Genomic DNA, 20559 nt, shown 5'->3' with positions numbered 1-20559 from the left:
ATGTGGATTCCACTAGCTAAACAATGCTTAAAGTCATTCCAAAGTTACTTACTTCTTTTGAGTCTGGAGTTGTACTGCCATAGACAAGTCTCCAAAAATTCCCTGAACCTGTCCAGGCATGTCTTTTGAAGAACGGTCTAGGCTCATGTCCGCCCATCCTGCAGTCTTGAGATCTAATTGTGCTACGGTAATCAACACCAGCTTTGCTTTCCTTCCAATTGGGACAGATTCATTCGAAAGGCGTTCCATTAAGGACGAGAAGTCCGATTACAGCCAGCCAGGCCCTCCGATGTAGTACCATCTAAAGCCACCCTCGCACCGCAGGGCAGAGGGTTACTTGGCAGGCAGCAGCAGCTGTGAAGCCCTAGTGGAATGCTACTACGACTCACCGTCGAGTTCGTCGTGTCAACTTGTCTCTCGGTTGCATTTTACTTGTTGCTTGGTTGCTATCGATCTTCGCAAAGGTCGCGGTTCTTCCCCTCATAGATTGTAAAATTTTATGCGTCACAATCTCAAGCGCTTCTAAGATTAATTCAACGCCGAGTCAGTATCCGTCACTCTATCTGATTCTTCTTACGAGCATCACAGAATTAAAACATAATCATTAGATGTGATGGAGGCGCCACACATTCAGTATTTTTTTATTCACCTAGGTAGATTTCTCTAACCACGCCTAGGCCCACGAGATGACCGACACTCAAATACTGGAGTAAACACCGAACGCCAGTGCAGGTTCTTGCAGTGGACAATATCTCTCCAGCATAGCCCTCACATGCAGGCACCACCGTCAATGCCGAGGACCTTGCCGTTGATCCAGGCACCGTCCTCAGACGCCAAAAACGCGACGACTCGAGCAACGTCGTAGGGCTGGCCAACACGGTTTACTGGGGACCAGGTAGCAGCATACTCGTCAACTTCGTCGTTGTTGAGCTTGTCGCCTCCGGGAATATACTCGCGGCAGACAGCGTGGTACATGTCAGACTTGATGCCCCCTGGGGCAACGCAGTTGACAGTGATTTTCTTGTCACCACAGTCTAAAGGTCTGTTAATAATTGAACAGCCATACCCGGGAGGCGAGTGTGCGGGGACCTACCGATGGCCATGCAGCGAACAAAAGTCTCGATGGTGCCCTTAGAGCCGGAGTAAAGCGCATGCCTAGGAACCCCCTTGGCCTGGCCGGTGATAGATCCCATCATGATAATGCGGCCGCCGACCTCAAGGTGCTTGTAGGCTTCACGAGCGACGAAGAATTGGCCACGGGTATTGGTGGCCATGACACGATCATACTCCTCCTCGGTGACATCCTTCAGGTGGCCGAAGGAGACAACCCCAGAGTTGGAGCAGACAATGTTGAGCTTGCCGAAGTGGGCGACGGCTTGGTCCATCATGGCGATGGTCTCAGATACGTTGGCGACGTTAGCCCTGACGGCCAAGGCATCGGACCCCAGGTCTCTGATCTCATTAACAACCTTTTCAGCCGATTCGGCGCTGTTAGCATAGTTGACGACAACCTTTGCTCCACGACGCGCGAGCTCTATGGCCATCTCACGCCCAATACCACGGCCTGTTAACTATGGTTAGAAATACTAATGCTTTACTTGATCCAGTATCTTACCAGAGCCAGTGACAAGGGCGACCTTCCCCTCCAAGCTCCAGCTTGGGATGCATTCGGAATCACGGGTTGTCTCAACGCCAACAGCCATTGTGTCGAGGCTAGATGGTGATATGGAGGTTTAAATGGAGGTCTGAGAAATTAGCAGTTTAAGGTTTGTGGAGAAAGAAATGAAGTAATATGACTCTATGAAGACTTATCCCTATGGATCCCATTTATATACGTCGGCTTTGAATTGTCTATATTCGAGTCTCTTAACATCGGCCTTTCGGACTTCGCTATTTGAGACAGGGTCCATGAGATTCGCTCTATTGGCCTCGAGAAAATTGCGAGAAACCATCTGCAGTCTGAGATGGATTGCTGAATTGGCTGAGCGGCGGATCTTGGACGGATAGTAAAATTGGGGCCCGATTTGGGATATGAGACTCCTGGTTGATACACAGGGGGCAGATTGGGGCATTCCGGCCGTGGGGCTGGGCCCCCCAGTTTCTGATTTTTGGGGCATTCAGTAGGCAAAGGTTCTATGAGCTAGGTTCTCTAATTCTTCCGTATTCAAGCTTCAGTATTCTGCTCTCCGGTTCCCCAGTCTTGGGGGCTATACTTAACTTCGGATCCCCACCAGCCGTTATTTTCGTTACACGGCTCCACCACCTGCATGTAGTACCTATCCAAATCGCTATATTCCGTCGCATTTCACATTTACCTCCGGAGAAAAGAGGGGACGAGTAACATTCCATGTCCCGAGACCTTCTCGTTCCACCAAGGGCAACTCACTGCTTCGTGCTACGAGGCTCGAGTCTCTACGTTCCGAGATCTCCCTTGCTCAGATTTAGTTGTCCTCACCCTCTAATTGGGTGCTGCCAGAATATTCCAAGCTGGAAACTCAAAGGTTGCGGTATATTGGGGGATCCCGGATTCATGACTTGCTAAATGGCGGTCTTGGTAAGGAATCGATGGGTTGTACACCACGGCTCGGTGGATCTGGTATTCAAGTACCTATTCCTGGTATGTACTCTATCTATGTATGGGAATCAGACTCCGCTACCGTCATGTTTAGGACATGCGTTTGCAAGTTCAGCTCCTGTACCTCTAAATGATACACTGGTAAGGCCTTCATGTTGCCCCGATGGTGTTCAATTCTTGTCTCCCCAAGCAGATCTTCTTCAAGAATCGGGTGGTTGAATCTCCATCGGACATTGGCATCTTGTTGTTTCTCATAATACTCCCAGAATAGTCAATCATTTCGGCCTATCACCACAGGAATGGCCCGGACTTCAGTAAATGGCCTGACTCCTAGGTCCAAGTAAATTTCCAGTATCTTACATGTCCCCTCCATTCTTGTTTTTTTCTTTAGGATTAGGTTTGCCTCAAATATCTCAATTTTACGACGTGTTCCCGCCTAAGTCAATGCTTCTTTCGCCAGTGCCCTGTTGTTATGCCGGCTGGGTGGCTGATACTTTATAGCCAGCTTGGTGGGAGGCCACTGAAAAGGGGAAGCGGAGGTCTTTAGCCTCCCAGATATCCCAAAATCATTCCAGCACCTCATTATGTCCTCGCTATTGTTTTAACTGAGCCCTTGGAATTCTCATGACGGCAAAGGAGCATCCATTAAAATGAAGTGACGAAGGTCTCCGGGCAAAGTGGCTGTTTCGCCGTTACTCCTGCATCTTTCTGTTCCCCAAGACATCTCGAAACGGTGTCTTGGGAAGCACCGTCAGCTGCTTTTGGGATCAATTTGCACAATAATGTGGTTAAAAATGTCAGTCCTTTTCATTACTTGAACATCCAGGCCGCTGCTTAACTTTTCAATGAGTGTATTTGCCGTGACAGAGGTCAAAATTATCCACCACTGTCTTGAGTATGATAATGTCCAGTGGAACGAAAACGAGCAGAAACGGCAGTATGGCAATACAAGCCTTGATGGTTTATTTCAGTCATTTCTTTGAAACTGGTTAAGATGTCGTCACAATAACGTCCTCCTTAAATCTCCTTACTAAATACTCCGATGTCCTTGTTTGGATTGAACTTGATCGCACTTGTGTGACTGACAGCCACAATTTCCTTGTTTTCCATATCATTGAAGTTATATTATCATGCATCCCTGATGCTTCTGTCACTCACTGCGCTTAAGTCACCTAAATCGGATGTCATAGCTCCTACTATGGCTGCGGCGAGCCAGTGAAATCAGTTGTTTACAACATAATTGGGTAAAGAGTTGTACCTGTAGCCCATCACAGAGGGAGTGCTAGGAAAAAGTGGTCGTGCAATTAAACGGCCGTTACTGTGCCTGCATTCCCCATCTCCGCTCTTACAGACTTTGAGAACCGAATTGCTGGAAATGCGGTCCTCGTGGATACGAATATCCCAAATGCATCGTGATGGAAGCACGGTGATAGGCCAAGCCTCTTGCAGAGCCGCGTCAACACATGGCACAGCAGACACGTTGTGGGTGTATACAAGGGTATATGTTTGGTGAAGCTCAAAGCAATGAGCGTGGAGTTCCCACTGAACGCACTGGTATCAGAACAGACTAAACATGGTACAATCCCTGATGCAACAGGGGACGCATGCCAATTTCCCGCCTAAGAGACTGGTACAAAAACAAGCCATTCCACATTCAATCGCTCTTCCTCTTAACTTGATATATTCTTCGGTCTTCCCTCACAAATGGCTATCAATTAATTCCACCGCTCCCTCTGATCGAGATAAGATCTTCAATCGACACCATCGATGGTTTCAGTGAATGGTCCGCATGTTGCTATCAGCAAGGCTTAATAACGCTCACAAGGAACATTTACAAGACCATACATGTTCTTTGAGGTATGCCGCATCTTATGCGTGATAGAATCAGACTGGTTGACATCGTATCATGCAAGAAGGATTTAAATACTACCACCAGGAAATGGTTTTGAATCAGCCACATCTCCAGAATGGGATATATCTATCACCTGATCTCCTCGTCTCCTCATACACGTCATATGTCGGTTTCTCATCTACGATCCAATCATCTCCACGCTCTTAACCCGATCCTCACCTCTTCGACTTCTATCAACGCAGCCATCGATTCAACAACTTCGCTCTATAATCCCCAACTCTGTTGACCCATATTCAATATCAGGAGCCACGACCGACTATGTCTTATTTTTTATCGATTCTCAATATCATCGTGGAATCATACTGAAATGACGAGGTTGGGACGATGAAAGTTGGTTGCGGACCGGAATACAGTTCGTGACATCCTGTCCACTCCTCCACCGCATGAGTGAGGAGCCATGATGATGGACGACGCGTCAACGCTGGACTGTAATTTGGCCCAACATGGAGAACTCTACCCTGTACGGTGTACATTCGGGATTTTTCTTCAAGCTTTGAGTCTGGCGGTGCCGTGAACATGAGATCGACCGTAATGACTGAAAGGCGTTCACTAACTTAAGCACTCACGGTCAGCAATTGGTGGGAATTGCGAGACCTGAACTTTTGAGTTGTGATGAGAAATCAGCCATGGCCCTCCAATGTGTAAGGCCACCCTGACAAGACTACTTTTTGGCCATTTGATGAGCCCGCAGAACAAGAAATAGCTGACAGGTAATCTAGGATCATTATTATGTTCCGCACACCACATCAGCTGTGGTATTCCGCGACGACGTCGCCGAAGGACTCTATCTTTGTCCCTGTCTGGGCTCTCCAATTTCCTGTATCTCCTCTGACTGGTGCCGGACAAATTAACCCGTGAACGGCCGTTACCTAAGGCAAAGGAGCGTTTCAGTGGCACCCATATCTCGACGCAAAGTTCGCCAACCCCTCCGATAGCACGGCATTATCCCATTGCCACCACTCTGCCGTCCCATGAAAGAAATATGGTCGAGAGTCATAGGAATCGTTAATAAGGGTGCAATCCCCCTCTAAGTCATCCTTCCCTGTCCTGTCATTGATGGGATCTTTCAACCTCGAGAGAGTCTCTCGAGCTTGTTCCTGAGCCCATCTCCGAATCGAGTCGATACGCCCTCGTCAATGATGTCTACGCAATGCGTTAGTACTGTGTATGCATGATCCAATAGCACAGTACTGCCGTCGCGCTTTGTCAACGCCGGCATACCTTCACGCTTCGTCAGGTATTTTACGACAAGCGGATGTTCCAGAGAGAGGACATCGACAGCAAATGTTGATCCTGCCACGCTAGCGAAGATTCCACTGCTTCCTAGTGTAGTTGTCAAACTGTTCTCCGTGTGGGTCAGACTATCCGCCCACAGAATCAACCCCGCCCGATAGACAGCAGCCTGCCACCACATAGGGCGGATTGCGCTAGGCATTCCTCGAACAAGTCGTAGCACTTGTCCACAGTGGACTATGGCCTCTTCGACGTCAAATATGCACTGTTTATGGTGCCAAACAAGCTGGGCATATGTTCCGTCGAAGGCCTCTCGGCGGGCTAATTTCTCAATCTCGTGGAAGTTGGTTATCGCGTTGAGAAAGATAAGATGGAACAATACTAGGTTGGCTTGCATCACTGGGCATAGTGGCTGCGATTTGACGTATCCATTGGCTAAGTCGTACCATCTCTGCAAGAGCGATTGGACCTCTTCTAGGCGTCCGTGAGTCGAGGCTGCAGACATTGGACGACTGTGCCGCCGTTGGCCACTTAAACTTTCCGAGGAGAAGTAAGAGAGCAGTTGACAGTATTGGCTCACGAGCCCTTGCAAGGGATGCAGAAGGAGACGGAAGTGTAGAGGCGTAAGCTCGCAGCCTTGCTGTAGCTCGTCGTCTAAGAACTGGCGAAATACGTCTCGAAGGCTTGAGGGGCGTACGCCAGACCCCACGGAAGAGTACCCGCCACCAAAGGAGTGAACTTGCTCAAACAACGTCGACCACTCCTCCGCGGAGTTGGCGCGCCAGAGATGCTCTGCATCTGGCATGGCGGCCGCGAACTCGGTAACATTGAAAAGAGGAGCAGTATCGTGGAACAGTGACAGATCTTGGTCAATCATCGCCCAAGAATACATAAGTCTGGATATCGATACGACAGTCAGCCTCAGAAGAAAAACAATGCCACTTGCGAAACGCCGGAAAATATGGGGGCGAACACTCACCTGCTTCTGGCCTCTTGCTCAAGCCAACCCTTCCAAATCGCCTCGACATCCATTCCTTGAATGGATGGGCTAACCGGAACAGCGTCCAAATAGCCGCTGTGCCTCAACATGGCGGTATACATACCACGTTGACCCATAGAAATATCCATCTGCCATTTGTCGCCGGACCATGCGGCTTGGCTGGTGAAAAGCAACGCCGAGTGGAGCACTGTTAAGTCTCCTGCCATGATGATGTTCTTCTCAATGAGGTCGAAAAGACTAATGCGACAAGCTTCGACGAGTCCACCAGTAAGAAACCGAGCTTCTGGGTTAGGCAATGTCGAAGCGCCGGCGGAGATCATGAGGAGTAAAAGCAATGCAGAAGCCTTATCTGGGGTTTCCTGACGGGATAACAATGCATTGCAGTCGAGAGTGGAGCGAGGAGTCAAGGGAAAGAAACGTTCGACACTGTTAGAGTAGCTGCGGAGCAGGTGTTCAAGTATTCGACCCGGAGGTAGAAGAACGAAGTTAGAAGTGCCGGGAGCCGGAGATGCCGCGCCGTTGAGGTTGATGTTGGATAGATTGGGAGTCCCTGTCGGGTCTTTGTGAATTTCGAGTGCCTTGTGCAGGAAGCTTTGGGTGATCGCGAGAAGCTTGTCCCGAGTGCATTCATGCAAGCCAACGGCCTGAAGATAGTCCGAGCAACCACCATACACCTCAGACTCATCCCAACTAGGGCCCCATTGGCTCCAAATTTCTGGATTCTTAAGGCTTTGCTCTAGCTTTTCCAGATTCAGTCTAGCTGTTTTCGGACAATTATGGTGTGGGGTGGTGGGGAGACACCGAAAACAGGTCCAAGAATCTTGAGCCGCGATGATAGCAGGTAGTTCAGAGGATGAGGAAGAGTTGGATCCAGGGGTTGAGTTGGAACTGGCATCGGTACCAGTGTTCGAAAGTGAAGGAATCATCGGGCCCGGAAGTGAGATGGAGGTTTGACGCGAGGTGGCGTGAGATTGTGAGCGTGAATGAGTGTGAGGCGTTGAAGATGCATAAAAAGCCGAACCGGGACCCGAGCTGCCACCGCCGACGGTGTCCTGTTCCGAAATTGACCCCTCAAGTATCGGAGGGGTGGTAATCGGCGTTTGCACTGATTGGAGTGCTTGGGTGAACTCGGGGATCATGGTATACATCCCATCAGCTGCACTGGTGCCGGTCATTCCGTGCATATCCAGACCGATATCTCCCGTCAACATCATGTTTCCCGTCATTGGGTCGAATCCACCCGGGATATGCATTCCAGATGCCCAGTCCAATAGGAATGGAGGGGATGAACCATCCCCGGAATCAGGGCGAGTTGTGCCGATAAAGTCTTCGTATCCTGAGAGCGGAGTCTGTTGAATAAAGCCGGACGTGGGTGTCGGCAATGGGGAGAGTACACCAGCAAGCATGGCTGAAGTCGCCTCAGGTGAATCGGTGTCGAAGTATGTTGGCGCACCGTCAATCGTCCCTTTCCCTTCCTTTGGTGAAGGCAACGTATTCTCCGGACGGGAATGTGATTGGTGTGTCTGAATTGCCTGCATAATCAGAGGTTGGGGGATGGCTGTCTGTTGAGATGGCGGAGAGCTTCCAGAAGAGTAATTTGGGGACCCTTTTGATCCGTTCTGGGCAGTACTTGACCCATCTCCGGGTGGTTGAGGCTTCTGGAGCATCTGCGAGGTTTCTTCGCCCGACGGGACTCGGGGTATATTCTGACGAGAAACTCGGCGAGTCGGTCTTAGAGTGCACTTGAGATTCCTTCCAGCACACCGACTGCAGGGGAACTTCTTGTCACACTTGGTCTTAGTTTTTGCACAGTTCGAGCAAGCGATTGGTGTCCGACCAGCGGTCCTTGGCATCATGGCCGTGTTTGGGAGGCCTTCTTGATTGTTGGCATCCCGTCCATGAACGGTATAATGCCTTTGAAGCAAGTCCCTGCTCGCACATGTCAACCAAGCTCATATGATCCCCTAGGCTTTCGATCGGGGGATGAAATCATCAAGGTGGAAACCAAAGCAAAGAGCTAGGCTATCAGGAATATATGGCCGCTTACCGTCTAGCGAACGACATATGGCAAGTGAGGCATTTGAAAGGCTTCACGTTCGTATCTGTTCACCCTTAGTTAACCCTGACTTAAGGATGCGAGCTAGTTCGACTAGCTAGTTGGACGATGGGGCAGTCTGAAACCTACGAGTGAGAATGTGCCGTTCGAGATGTTCGTCCCGAGTAAAGGACTGTCCGCAGTAGGTACAGAACACCATGACGGGCAATCAAGCCGGACGAAGTGGTTGTTTTCGCACGCGGAAGAAGGTGGACGTTCAAAGAAGGGGGAGGAGAGCGGCCCAAAGGTAGGAGATCGGCAAAATATTAATGGATTAGATTTCTTGCTGAGCAATCCGAAAATCGGCAATTCCTATTTATTCTCAGAGGCGAAGCAGGGTGGCACCGATCCAGGACGGGATGCAGGTCATCGGGAGGGAGATTATAATGGCATATCAGACGCCATTATCGACATAAATGGACTGCAACGAGAAAACAGGGCAGGGCAAGGCGGTCATTGATATTTTCATATTGAAACAAACGAGAGAAGAACATGGACGGGGCTTCCAGTGCCCGGCTGGGGAGATATATGTTCTGTTTGTTCCACGCCCAAAAGGCGAAAGGCTTACAGATTCAAGCACAGGCAGCCTAGAACCCTATGGTTGGAAAGGCGGAAACGAAGCAGCTGTGATTATGGGAGTGCAAAAGACAAGAGCAGAGTCTGAATAGGTACTAAGGGGGGAATTGGCGCGGCGGTAACATTGGGGGCGTGCATTTGGGGGTGTAATGCGACTGTGCGGGACGAGGTGCAGTGGAACACGCCCCAGAGGTAGGCAAGGACAGCCAGACGGGGAACGTGGAAGAGGCGCATCATAATCGAGAAATTGAGAAAATAAGGGGACCTGCTGGATCCATTTCAGAACACAGATATAGATCCAAGAAAGGTGCTGATACCAATGTCGCCTCTATTCTTACTCACGTAAACCTGATACCCGTGTTCAGGGCCAGCGTTTCCACGCCCATATTAGAATCAATCCTGCCAGAATTAGCAAGTTTATCGAGGCCAGCGCGCGTCCCTCTAACTAAACTCACGCAATCTTTGGGCGGCCTGAGACACATGGGGTGGTACGACGAGAAGAAGGCTGACGAGCTCAACTTTTCTTCCGCAGTCTAACTCGAGCACTTGTTCGATCGCACCCTTAACAGGTTGAGCACGTACGGTGGCATCTTCAATGACAGCATAAGCATTCCTGAGACTCGGGTTCCTATGTAGTATGTACTCAGTGCCCTGGCACGGAGTAATGTACCTGAATCAATTCAACTTTCTAGCCACTTGCTCGCACTACCCAGTGGTTCGCGCAACCAAATTAATCAAGAGGTGGGTGCAGATGGAATTCTAATAAGGAGGAACGAGAACGGCGGTCCTCTCCCAAACCCTTTCATTCTCTTTCATCTTCGCCAATTTCCCAGTCGTCCACTTCCATAACTCTCGGAACATATCCCCCGGCTAAGCTGCCAGACAAATCATGATATATGGTTTCTTTGTCTTGAGTTTATTCAATATACGGTCAACAACCCATCTATTCTGAGATTTTGGCAAAAGAAATTCAGTGACCCTGAATGAAGGCTGAAGCTTATTTTGGGGTCGAGAGCACCAGGTCAGGCCCCTGGGGCCGGCGGAAGCACGCCTGGCGCGCAGAGCTATGGGATGCCTCATGATGCCTCAAGTACACACTGCACTGCTGCATGAACCAGTATCGTATATTATACCTACCATACCCAAGTTCTGGAGCAATGGAGATAAAGTGCGGTTGATAATGCAGAATTCAAATTCAAAAACTCAGAGATCCCTAGGGGGTATAAAATACTGGTATCTACATGTATTATTCGATCCTCCGCGATTTCAGAAGGAACAGTCTTGCAAGGATTCTTGATTGTCGAAACAAGGGCTTTGAGTCTCCAGGCTCTCAAATCGACCCCAATTTCGCTCGCACAATCCTCCGCGGAACTATTCATGCCAGTGATTTGTGATCCCACTGACGGAAGGGCTCGATCAGGAAAATGGTGATGCCATGCATAATCAGGTCATCGTCAGTAGTCCAACTGCGAAGCAAGTTTCACCCGTAGCCTGGAAATAAGACGTTGTCCAAACTCAAGCATGCGGACTAGTCGCTCAGATGAGTTCCAAGAGATTAGGGGACATCCTAGAGTCATGGTCCTGAAGGCCAATCGATTTCGAATTTGTCGATCCGACTCCGAGACAGGACAATATCGTTGGGACGGAGCTGTCTTAAAGAATGATTGACGATCTCCCGAATCGTCGCGGATCCCCACCTAGGAAGAAACAACCGTGACAGAGGAGGCGTCCGCGTTTCCTCTTAATATCGTAACCATACTCATAACTGTGAGCCGAGTGTGCTGCCAATGCCTTCCCAATGAATCCAATGCGGGGATATATATTAATGATCGGGACGCTTCCACTGATACATCCTGCCGTCGGATAGGGAATAAGTGGTACCGATATTAAGAGACGCCCTGGAAAAGTCGGGTACGGAACAGCATGGATGACTGGTGCTTGGGACAGCTCAGTCGGGACGCCTCCAGAATAGCTCCGGCTCGATTGGGACTCCTCATCGTTGTACATGATACACCTTGATTGCTGCTTACAAACATGGCGCCGTCTCATGGTGCTCAGTAAAACCCGACAAAAATGGAAGTGGAAACAGGTTGACATGGCGCCCTGGAGAGCGTCCGAGAGCCTGGATCCGGTTAGTGGCCTCGGAGGATTTTTCTGGAATCAATCCCTACCAACATCCTAGTAGCCATCCTGGTACCTAGAGGGCTTGACATTTGTTGGTACTTTGGATTCACGAACACCAACTTCCAGCAGCGGTTGACGTCACTCAGCGTGGCAGTAGAGAGCTGAGGACTAGGAGTTTGTGGGAAGTTGACTTGTCGATCAGCCAAAGGTTCCTCGCCGGGCATGGGACATCTGACATACCCATGCAATTCGAGAACCGATTGCCATAAACAGTGAACAATACGTACACAAAGCGCCACGTTGAAGCCCTAGAACTAGCATGCGAAAGGGAAAATGAGGACGACACCCAGTCAGGGGAAGGTTGGAGGTCATTGTCTGGGGTTGCACCCAGATCAGGACGAAGGGCAGATAGGAAGTCCACCTTTGGGAGAGATCGACGCTTCGGCTAGGTAACTGGAACCTTTTTAGGAAGTTTCGACGTTCATCTTCTCTGCCGAGCGTTTGTTGTCTGTAAGACGAAAGTCTGCGAGCCAATCGAAATACTAGCACTGTGCGCTTGTCATTGCATGTTCACCAATCTTCAAATCCAGCTCTTATCATTCGCGGAGAGCTTTCAAAATTCAAGGTCGGTACACTGCCTCAGCTCTCGCGCTTGTTTGTTGATGGAACCGGCAATGCATTGGGTGCGGGGAAAGTCCTGCTCTTCCTGCAAGTATCATGTACACATGGTGTGGTTTCTGACCATCCGAGCTACCCAGCCTGCCCGCAAAATCGGATGAAGTTCGCGATATCAGAGTTCACTCGTGCGCCAGGCGTTCAACGTTCTGCGAGACGCTTCAACATCTAGGCCACTCCCTCGACCGGATTATTCGGAGAGTTGGCTACGTGATGAGTGATTTTATTAAGCATGTTCCCTAGCTCCCAAGCTAAGATAATTAGCGTACCAAAAACCGCACTGTATGCGGTTAATTTAAGAGGCCATCATTAGCGTGGTGCGGCCCGAGGCTTGAAATCGTCCCGAATGGAGCGGCACTGGGACGCTAGCTTGCTAGCTCCCGGGTTTTATTTCTAGACCTGAAAAGGGCCATCGTTATTATTATTCCGTGCATATATCCTTCAAATCGCCCTGTTCATCAAGGGGATACCATCACGACTTTGGTAAATCAGTTTCTGCGAACGCTTGCTGGCAAATTCTCGAAGTACTCTCTACCATAGACGACATCTGTCGCGTGCGTCTTTGGCATAACCGAACCTGCCTGGTTAATGCCGTACCAACCACTAGGTAGGTATCTGGTATCGCTATCAGACAAAATTCCCCCAGCCACTCCGCCTTGCGGAATTCAATCCTATGGATTCGCTTCGCCATCCCAACGTCTTCTTGCTGAAATGTTCCAGGCCTTTAGCAAAAGATATAGTCTGTTACAGCTGCTGGTGCTAAGGCACGATTTATTGAGTGGCGAATGCATCCGTCCATTTGCAGCCTGGAACGTAGCAGAGGGGTGTCTGTATCCTTATCTTCCACCTAATTATTGGTTGCTCCAGCCTGAATGATCGCGATTGTATTTTCCGCTTTGGACCATGAGAACCCAGGAACGGGTTGTCTAGCTCTAACAGGGAACCCTCTCGATATGCGAAACCAGGATCCGTGATCCAAACCAGTGCATCGTCTAGGACAATGCAACAATGCTAGTTGTCTTGCAGGCTGGTGACGGGATCCCAGGAACTCGGATACGGGATTGGACGGTGTCCCCGACCCAAAAACCAGGCCACAATCTGTTCGTTTGAGCCACCCGATCGAATATGCGGATAGATATACTGTACTCCAGTGCCAGCATCATCAATTGAATTCCCTGGTCGCAGGAGAGTTCCCACCAAACAAGGTCAAGGATGATTCTGCGCGTTGGTAAAGCTGTCAAGCAACATATATTCGCATGCGCTTTTGGTTGGACCGTCTCGGTCCGCTGCAGTAGGATATGATTGCAGCTTTCAAAGCACCAAAGAAACAGGAGTCCAGCACAGACACGGCATGGTGCCCATGACCACAACTCTCCCCGATTCTACATCAGGTTTCGTCATCCTCGGACCCCCTTGAGCCCCCCAAAACCAAAAGTTTCTTCAATATCGCCATGGAATTGTTGATATCTGAAACTTCTAGGGTCACATAGTTCCGATCTGGAGGGCGTCATAATGGTACATCTTCCAGGAATACCACGATATCCGTGGATCGGTACCAGTCCCAGAGCTAGTAACTCCCTGCACTTTACCATTCGACATACCACCCCACTACTGATCCATGTCGGTTTCGTGTGCTATCAGGTGCATACGATGCGGGGCAGCTGCGGAACTTGAGCTCCCACTTCGCGTATTCATCACGAACTCGAGCTATGACCGCATATTGATATCGTCACAACACTGAGTCGACTGGTTACCGCGTCTCGCCAAGCTTAGGCCCGCTGACTTGTCTTCATCCGGCCCTCCGGCAGAATAATGATCGTTGAATGTTGAGACGCAGTATCATTGCACCCCGTGAGTAAATGTCCCAGCCACCTCAGCATCTTGGATAGAAATCCCGGAACCGCATTGCAGCAACCTAGTTTTGAGGCGTCTTTGCAAGTCGTACGTACCAAACAAATATTCTAATGGAACCCCAGAAACCTGGCGTATATCATATGTGCCACCAACAGGTACAAGCATCTGGTAGGGCTGCTAGGTTGATGACTTATGACTGAGGCTCTTCACTGGAATCCCAGCCTCCTAGGTAGGGTCTCACGGGGTCAGGGGGTCAGGGGATCAGGGGGTCTGGGCACGATGTCGAGAACAAGCGCCTGGATCTTCTAACCTCAAACAGGCACATTAATCTCGCGTTGACAACAAAGCTCAGCTAGGCGTTCCTGAAGTGCGATGGGCTGATGTTAGCTATGCCAGTGGTGTGGGTTAAAGTGGGTAAAATTCAGGACGGAGCGATGTCCGAAAGGTTGTATGGGAGAATGGATATCAGTAGTGCGCGGTACATCAACGCCATAAAGGCTTAGGCAGCCGGGTAACACCCAGAGCTTCCTTCATGCACGACACTGCGGTCCACAGCAGGTTCCAGACCGTGGCGTAACCACCACTGGTTTCCAATTGTTAGGTACTCAACTTCAACATTGTCCAACGTCCATATTTCCAGCATTGGACGGTTTATTACTTCTCCTCTACACCAGCGCCACACTGCCTGATATAGATCGTCGCACCTTTCATGGATCTCTGCTGTCAATGGCTCTGTCAGCATGATCCTGCATGCTTGCTACCAGCCCCTCGTACGGGGTAGACAGTGGACCCAGCTCGTGCTGTGAGGTTGTAGTAGTGCATCGTATACGGCTGTATCCTACATTATACGTGTGGTACCATTCGTCCACGTAAGGGACTTCGTAAACTTGGTATGAGGAATGGATGGACTTGTGAATGGTGCGCAAACTACTTCTTGAATTATAAACTTCCCGGAACAAACATATTGATTATATGCAGGACACCGTAGAGTATCCAATAACCAATCCCTTGGGGCTTTCCGGATATGTTTGACAGCCTTGAGCTGATTCTCCCATTGGCTTGGGGGATATTCGAAGTGTTTCGAGCAAGCCGAGTGTCCCCCGCGATGTAGTTTAGGCAAGGTCCCGCCAGAGATACCTCAGGTATTTCTATGACATAATGTAGCCACAAGATACATATATTTCTTTCCTTGCACCTGCCCTCCACTACATCTTGTATTCATTGATAGCAAATCAATACGTCCCGAGTTTGAGAACAGTGCACTCGTTGCGTTCGGGTCCTTCGATGCAACAAGTCTGTCTTGCATCAGTACCGGAACAGGAACCGAAAGTGACTTTTCCTTGCTGCGCAAACCGACAGATCCATGATTGGACTGTGTTTGTGGCTATCTTTAACCTTGATTCCAGCTTAACTCTGACGGGCGACAGCTGATGCCAGCACGCCTAAACGGCAAAGGTGGTTGGATATTGTGTGACGCTTTTGGATCACTTCAATCGCTCACTTCTGTTCCCGGTTTCAAACGGACTGGATGAATTTGATAGATTCATAATGCCATTGTCTCTTTTAGTGCATTCTAGCACCCGGCCCTTCGAATAGCGCGGTGAGTCTCGTACCTGTAGTGGTCTAGATTCCATCTATTTGCAAAGAAGTTGATCTTCAGGGGGTTCTTTCATTCTGCCAAACCAACTGTTCCGTTTCAATATGTTTGTTCCTAGATTACATTTCTCAGCTTAAAATGCCGCGCGGGAGTCTCATAATCCGTACCTCAGTCAAGACATTGGACCCTGTTCCATAAGTCAACCTCTTCTTTGCTTGGCTAGGTCCTACTCAAGTCACGATAATTGTCAGCACAGAATTTGAGACCGGAAGGAGCGGTACTGGCATGGTTTAAGCTAGATAACGTCTTTCCCAAGATCGAGCTCGTACATTTGTGGCTTTCTCTGGGGAGTAACGTCGCGGATTGTCTTGTATCACAGTACAATACTTAGTGTTGGTCCGGCCGATTTATGCTGTGCGCTGATGTGCTACGCAATGGTCCAAGACCTGGGGTTCCCTCCTCCCGGTTCGCTGCCTAGTCCTTGGTGTTTGGCATGCGGTGATACTGTATCGTCGTGTGTGTCACCATCGGAGGAGTCATGCTAGGGAGGTACCGAGATATACACGACGCATTGGAACGTCACTGACAAGCGGTGGAGGTATGGAGGCACAGCGTCAATACTCGGGGCGCAAGAATCCGTCGCGTTACGCGGGAGCTTGCCAAGCAGTCATCACGAAAACGAGGTGAATGGAACCTTGATGTTCAATGAAATGGAATTCAACTTGCAATACGATGACCACTTATTCGAGACCTTCTAGACCCTGTTGCAAACGGTACACCAACTATGTCTTTTGCCGAAGAAATCGTTCGGCAAGATTTCGTTGCATATGCAGATGCTATGGTTCTCCCAATAACCGATTATGTATTTCCTTTTCCGAGAGCCCATTCCCAGATCAAGGTAGGAAATATGATCATGTACTGGAAATGGGGTTTGTATAGGTTGAAATACCACGGGCAACTCCACCCATGAGAACAAGAAAGTGGTGCATCTGCACTAAAATTCTTGTAGAAAATATAAAAATCGAGAGAAAAAAGAGTCCATCCGAGAAACGAACTCTGCACCCGGGGCTGCCCCAGCCGACAGATATTGAGGAATGGCTAATTGACCCCTATTGACAGGTTGTATAGGCACAGTGAACGGATGTGCTAGATGCACCACGATTGCATGACTACACTAAGAACTCCTGATTTAATAAACATAAGTGCATTGAAATCGAGTACAGGAATTCAGTCATATAGAAATTGCAGCAAGACCACTGCTGCTGGTTTCACACATTGTCCTTGGGATATCAATCATGAAAACTTGTCGTCGTTACTGAAATCTTGAAGGATCGATTCGTGAGACGTGATCGGACATAGGCACACCTTTGATCTATGTCTCCCCGGGTCAACCAAGGCGAGAAGTTGCAGGACTACGCGGTCAGCTACGGACTTGTAGATTGAAGTTCAATGTACCCCTATATACCGGCTATAGTACAGGAGTCTCTTCCGCGTAGTGCCAGTTCCGGGACTCTGTACTGTTGCAGGCAGGCGATATGATGCAGCGCCGAAAGTGAGCCTGTAGCTAAAGGTCGACTGATCAGAAGCAATTCAAACCGAAGTTTGGACTGGAGTAACCCGTTATCCGCTTGGTGACAATCAACATCATCGCTAAACTTTGCATCAGTTGAACCCGGGCAAGGCACTTGATCTTATACGAGTTACAACAGAATCTACACAAGTGCGGGTACAATTAACTAGCCATATACACAACAGCCCTACGGAAATTGCGAAAGGGAAGTACTGAACCCACCCACATTTCTCGTCATCGGCAGTCGTCTGCTCAACTTCTTCCATGCCTCTGGGAAAATTTCGATACAGAATGCAAGGTAAAACCATATGTTTGCCTCAGCGCAATCTTACCTAAAGACACCCGTCTTGTACTTCTCAAGTAGTTGCAATGCAACGGAAGCAGAGAGAATCCAGAAAGATTCCAGCTTTCCCACGCCTTGCCACAGAGTCCCTTTTTCTTTCGTACTGGCCCACAAGCACGCGAGCGCACGACGGAGAGACTCCAAGGTGTACTCCGGATGTTCCACGCCCTGTTCACCGCTGATGATCCAGTCGCGAATCCACCAGCACTCTGAATCGTACGCCTGCCGAAGTTGGATGGTCGTTTCTCGGACGACCCGGCCTTGCTGCCCATCCGACCTTCCGAGAATCTTGCCCGCAACGATTTCGAATTTGTTTAAGGGGGTGGATGGCGACACGGAGAAGGTGAGCATGAGGTCAACCACCATTTCTTCGTAGCTGGAAGGAGTATTTGGTCAGTCACTGTTGCTACGAAGGCTGGCAAGGGGATGCCGGGACCTACTATTCTCGGATTTCTCGAGCCAAGTCAACATGGCGGCTAAACATCAAGTATTTCGTCTCTTTTCTCATCAATTCAAATAGCTTTTCTTTGAGCGTGGCCTGCTTGGCTGGAGTAAAGGCATTCTCGACACGTTGTATGGACGCCTTCTCATTAATAGGCCGAAAGAGTTGGCCTAGAACTCGATCGCTTGGGTAGTATCGAAACCGTTGTGTTTCGAATTCAACCAAATCGCTCGGCTGTTCCTACACCCCTATCTCGATCGCCTCTAGCAGGGTGACATCGCTTAGCAGTCGTATCGGGGGAGCTGGTTGCATGAAATCGGGTCGGAACGATGCGAGTTTGTTGAGTCCTCGAGGGATTTTCCGCATCTCAACCTGCCAAATGTCAGTTTCAGCAGTATGCGGTTGACAATGAACGTGAACTGTGGCCTATCTAAGGGATTATCCCCACAGCATATATTCATCAGACTAAAATGACGCAGGACCGCTCCACCGCAAAGGATACCCAAAAATAGAACTTACAGGAACTCCACTCTTGCTATAGTCAACTGCATCGGAATGTAGTTTGGCGAGCATCTCACAGTATCCATGGCGGCTTCCTTCAGGTTTCTGATCGCAGAGAACCTTATGCTTCGTCGCGATGCTGCCGAGTTTATCACTGGTCATAAACCGGACAAAGAATTCGGCCATATCCTGATTCGTGACCTGTTGAAGATCGTGAGCAATGGCTCTAGGGAAGTCCGCCGGTTGTTCGAGCGTGGGTGGTATCAAGTGAGAGTCCCAGAACACGGTGAACTCGTCGCCATCAAGGTCTCCGCCAGAGAGCATGCTAGGAATATCCCGCGCGCCTTTCCGTGGGAAGACGATACAGTTAGAGAGCTCTCGAAGTGGGCAATCCTCTGGCACATCAATAGCGTCGACAACTTGGATGTCTCCCGGAAACAGTGTCGGTGCGCGAGTCACAACGACTGGGACACCGCTAATTACTTCTCAGCCGGTATTGGGACTCTCGAACACCACATAAACCTGGCCTTCCTCCAGGACCCCGTACTCATCCATAATGCCAAAAACGTGAGACCCTTCTTTGACCGGAATACGTCCACGATACTTCATTTCGCGGACCTCGAAAAGGATCGCAAACTCGATCAACTTTCGGAGCGTTGGGTCCTCGCCGATTTTACAGCCCATGACTTGGCAGGTCTCGAGAAGAGTCCGGACGCCACCGGCCTCCGAGAATGACCGTTTCAGCCAAAGGTCGGATGCTCTCCAGGCAGTGCAAGCCACAGCCTGGAGCTCGGCCATCGCGTCGGACTGGAGCTTCAGGAAAGAAGCAGTGGGAACACCCAGATCTTCCAGAATTTTGATGGTCTGATGGTTCAGAAAGGCCGGGCCGGGCCTGAAATTTCCTTCGCAGATTTCGATATCCCAATCGTGAGGTGCATCGAATTTCCACATTGAAGGCCGAAGAGTCAGCGTCTCTTGGGGGTTCGATGAGTCGAGACTGACGACACCCTTCGCCCCTTGCGACGGCATTAGTGGAGTGTACTCGACAACTTGGGGGCAGACATACCGTTGAACCGAATTTGAAGAATCGTGGGTTTGACGGGCTGCCTCAGACCGTACGTTTTCCAGACCTTGGAAAGCAAAGACGGAGATATGGTACCGCACCCGTCACTAAAGCAGTACCCATTCCGCTTTACGTCAAGGGCGCGAGAGTACATTGACTTAGGGAGTGTGAGAGCTTTGGTGGTGTCTGAAAATGCCTGTCCAATTCGACTTGCGCATTTCGCAGGCGATCGGAGTTTGGAGAAGTCGCCTAGCTGGGCAATGATGTGTGGTGTATGGATCAATCCTCGATCATGGATGAATGGTGCACTGAACCAGCACGAAGCAGCCCTGAGGGATGAATGGGAGAACCCAAGGAATTCATACAAGCTTCCGCCCCAGATCTTAACCCCCTTAGTCATAACCGAGAGGAACTTCCCGGGGATATCAGACCTATCATCGTAGTCTGGGTCGACCTGTATGCGCCCTCCGTCTTCATCACTGAAGACGACCCGTAGGAAATGGTTTGTCGACTCAGCATACTTTCGCAACACTCGATTGGACGGCTCCACAAATGGCCCTTCGAGGTATATGCCACTGGGCGTCACTCTAGCGCGGTGAATCATGAATTCGTTCTTTGCTCGGGATACCGTTCGACTTCGAGTGCTAGTGGTTTCTTTAGCTTTCTCTTCCATGCGTTCGATCACCATGTTTGTTGTTTTTTCTCTCGTCACACGCTCTGTGCTATTGGGTCTCGGCAGCGGCCAGGTTCGATAGATGTGATGCAGTGCGTCTGCCACGGCATCGGCACCGAACTGGTTCACCAGCTTAGGCATAGCTGCGACGAGTTTCAAAACAACCTCAGGGTGGAGGGTTCCGTTCATTGCAAGCTTTTGGATCTGGAAGCGAACGGTGACTGGAAGGGGATTGGACTCCACTGCTTTCTCAAGACGGCGCTCGATCATCGCAAGCAGTTTGTCCAAGGAAGAACGAGGAGAAATATGTACAAGTTTTACACTGT

General features: G+C 49.7%; 3 protein-coding genes across 3 annotated transcripts; all 3 read right to left on the bottom strand.

Annotated features, from left to right (window-relative positions):
• Positions 1-768: 768 nt before the first annotated feature.
• P152DRAFT_466427 (1,3,8-naphthalenetriol reductase-like protein) lies at positions 769-1703 on the bottom strand (the record flags this gene model as incomplete). Its single annotated transcript, XM_033680692.1, has 3 exons — positions 769-1034; positions 1094-1564; positions 1616-1703. The coding sequence occupies 3 exons, from the start codon at positions 1701-1703 to the stop codon at positions 769-771; spliced, it is 825 nt and encodes a 274-aa protein (XP_033534167.1).
• A 3850-nt stretch (positions 1704-5553) lies between these two features.
• On the bottom strand, positions 5554-8975 carry P152DRAFT_396890 (uncharacterized protein; the record flags this gene model as incomplete). Its single annotated transcript, XM_033676382.1, has 6 exons — positions 5554-6616; positions 6700-7608; positions 7789-8301; positions 8410-8652; positions 8768-8822; positions 8906-8975. 6 exons carry the CDS (start codon positions 8973-8975, stop codon positions 5554-5556), a joined length of 2853 nt encoding a protein of 950 aa, XP_033534166.1.
• Positions 8976-17539: 8564 nt separating this feature from the next.
• On the bottom strand, positions 17540-20374 carry P152DRAFT_473696 (RdRP-domain-containing protein; the record flags this gene model as incomplete). Its single annotated transcript, XM_033681266.1, has 5 exons — positions 17540-17930; positions 18241-18368; positions 18516-18972; positions 19009-19513; positions 19564-20374. The coding sequence occupies 5 exons, from the start codon at positions 20372-20374 to the stop codon at positions 17540-17542; spliced, it is 2292 nt and encodes a 763-aa protein (XP_033534165.1).
• Positions 20375-20559: the final 185 nt, after the last annotated feature.

This window comes from Eremomyces bilateralis (assembly GCF_010015585.1).
Source record: "Eremomyces bilateralis CBS 781.70 unplaced genomic scaffold P152scaffold_9, whole genome shotgun sequence".
NCBI classification, from domain to species: domain Eukaryota; kingdom Fungi; phylum Ascomycota; class Dothideomycetes; order Eremomycetales; family Eremomycetaceae; genus Eremomyces; species Eremomyces bilateralis.
This window is presented reverse-complemented; position numbering and strand designations above follow the sequence as displayed.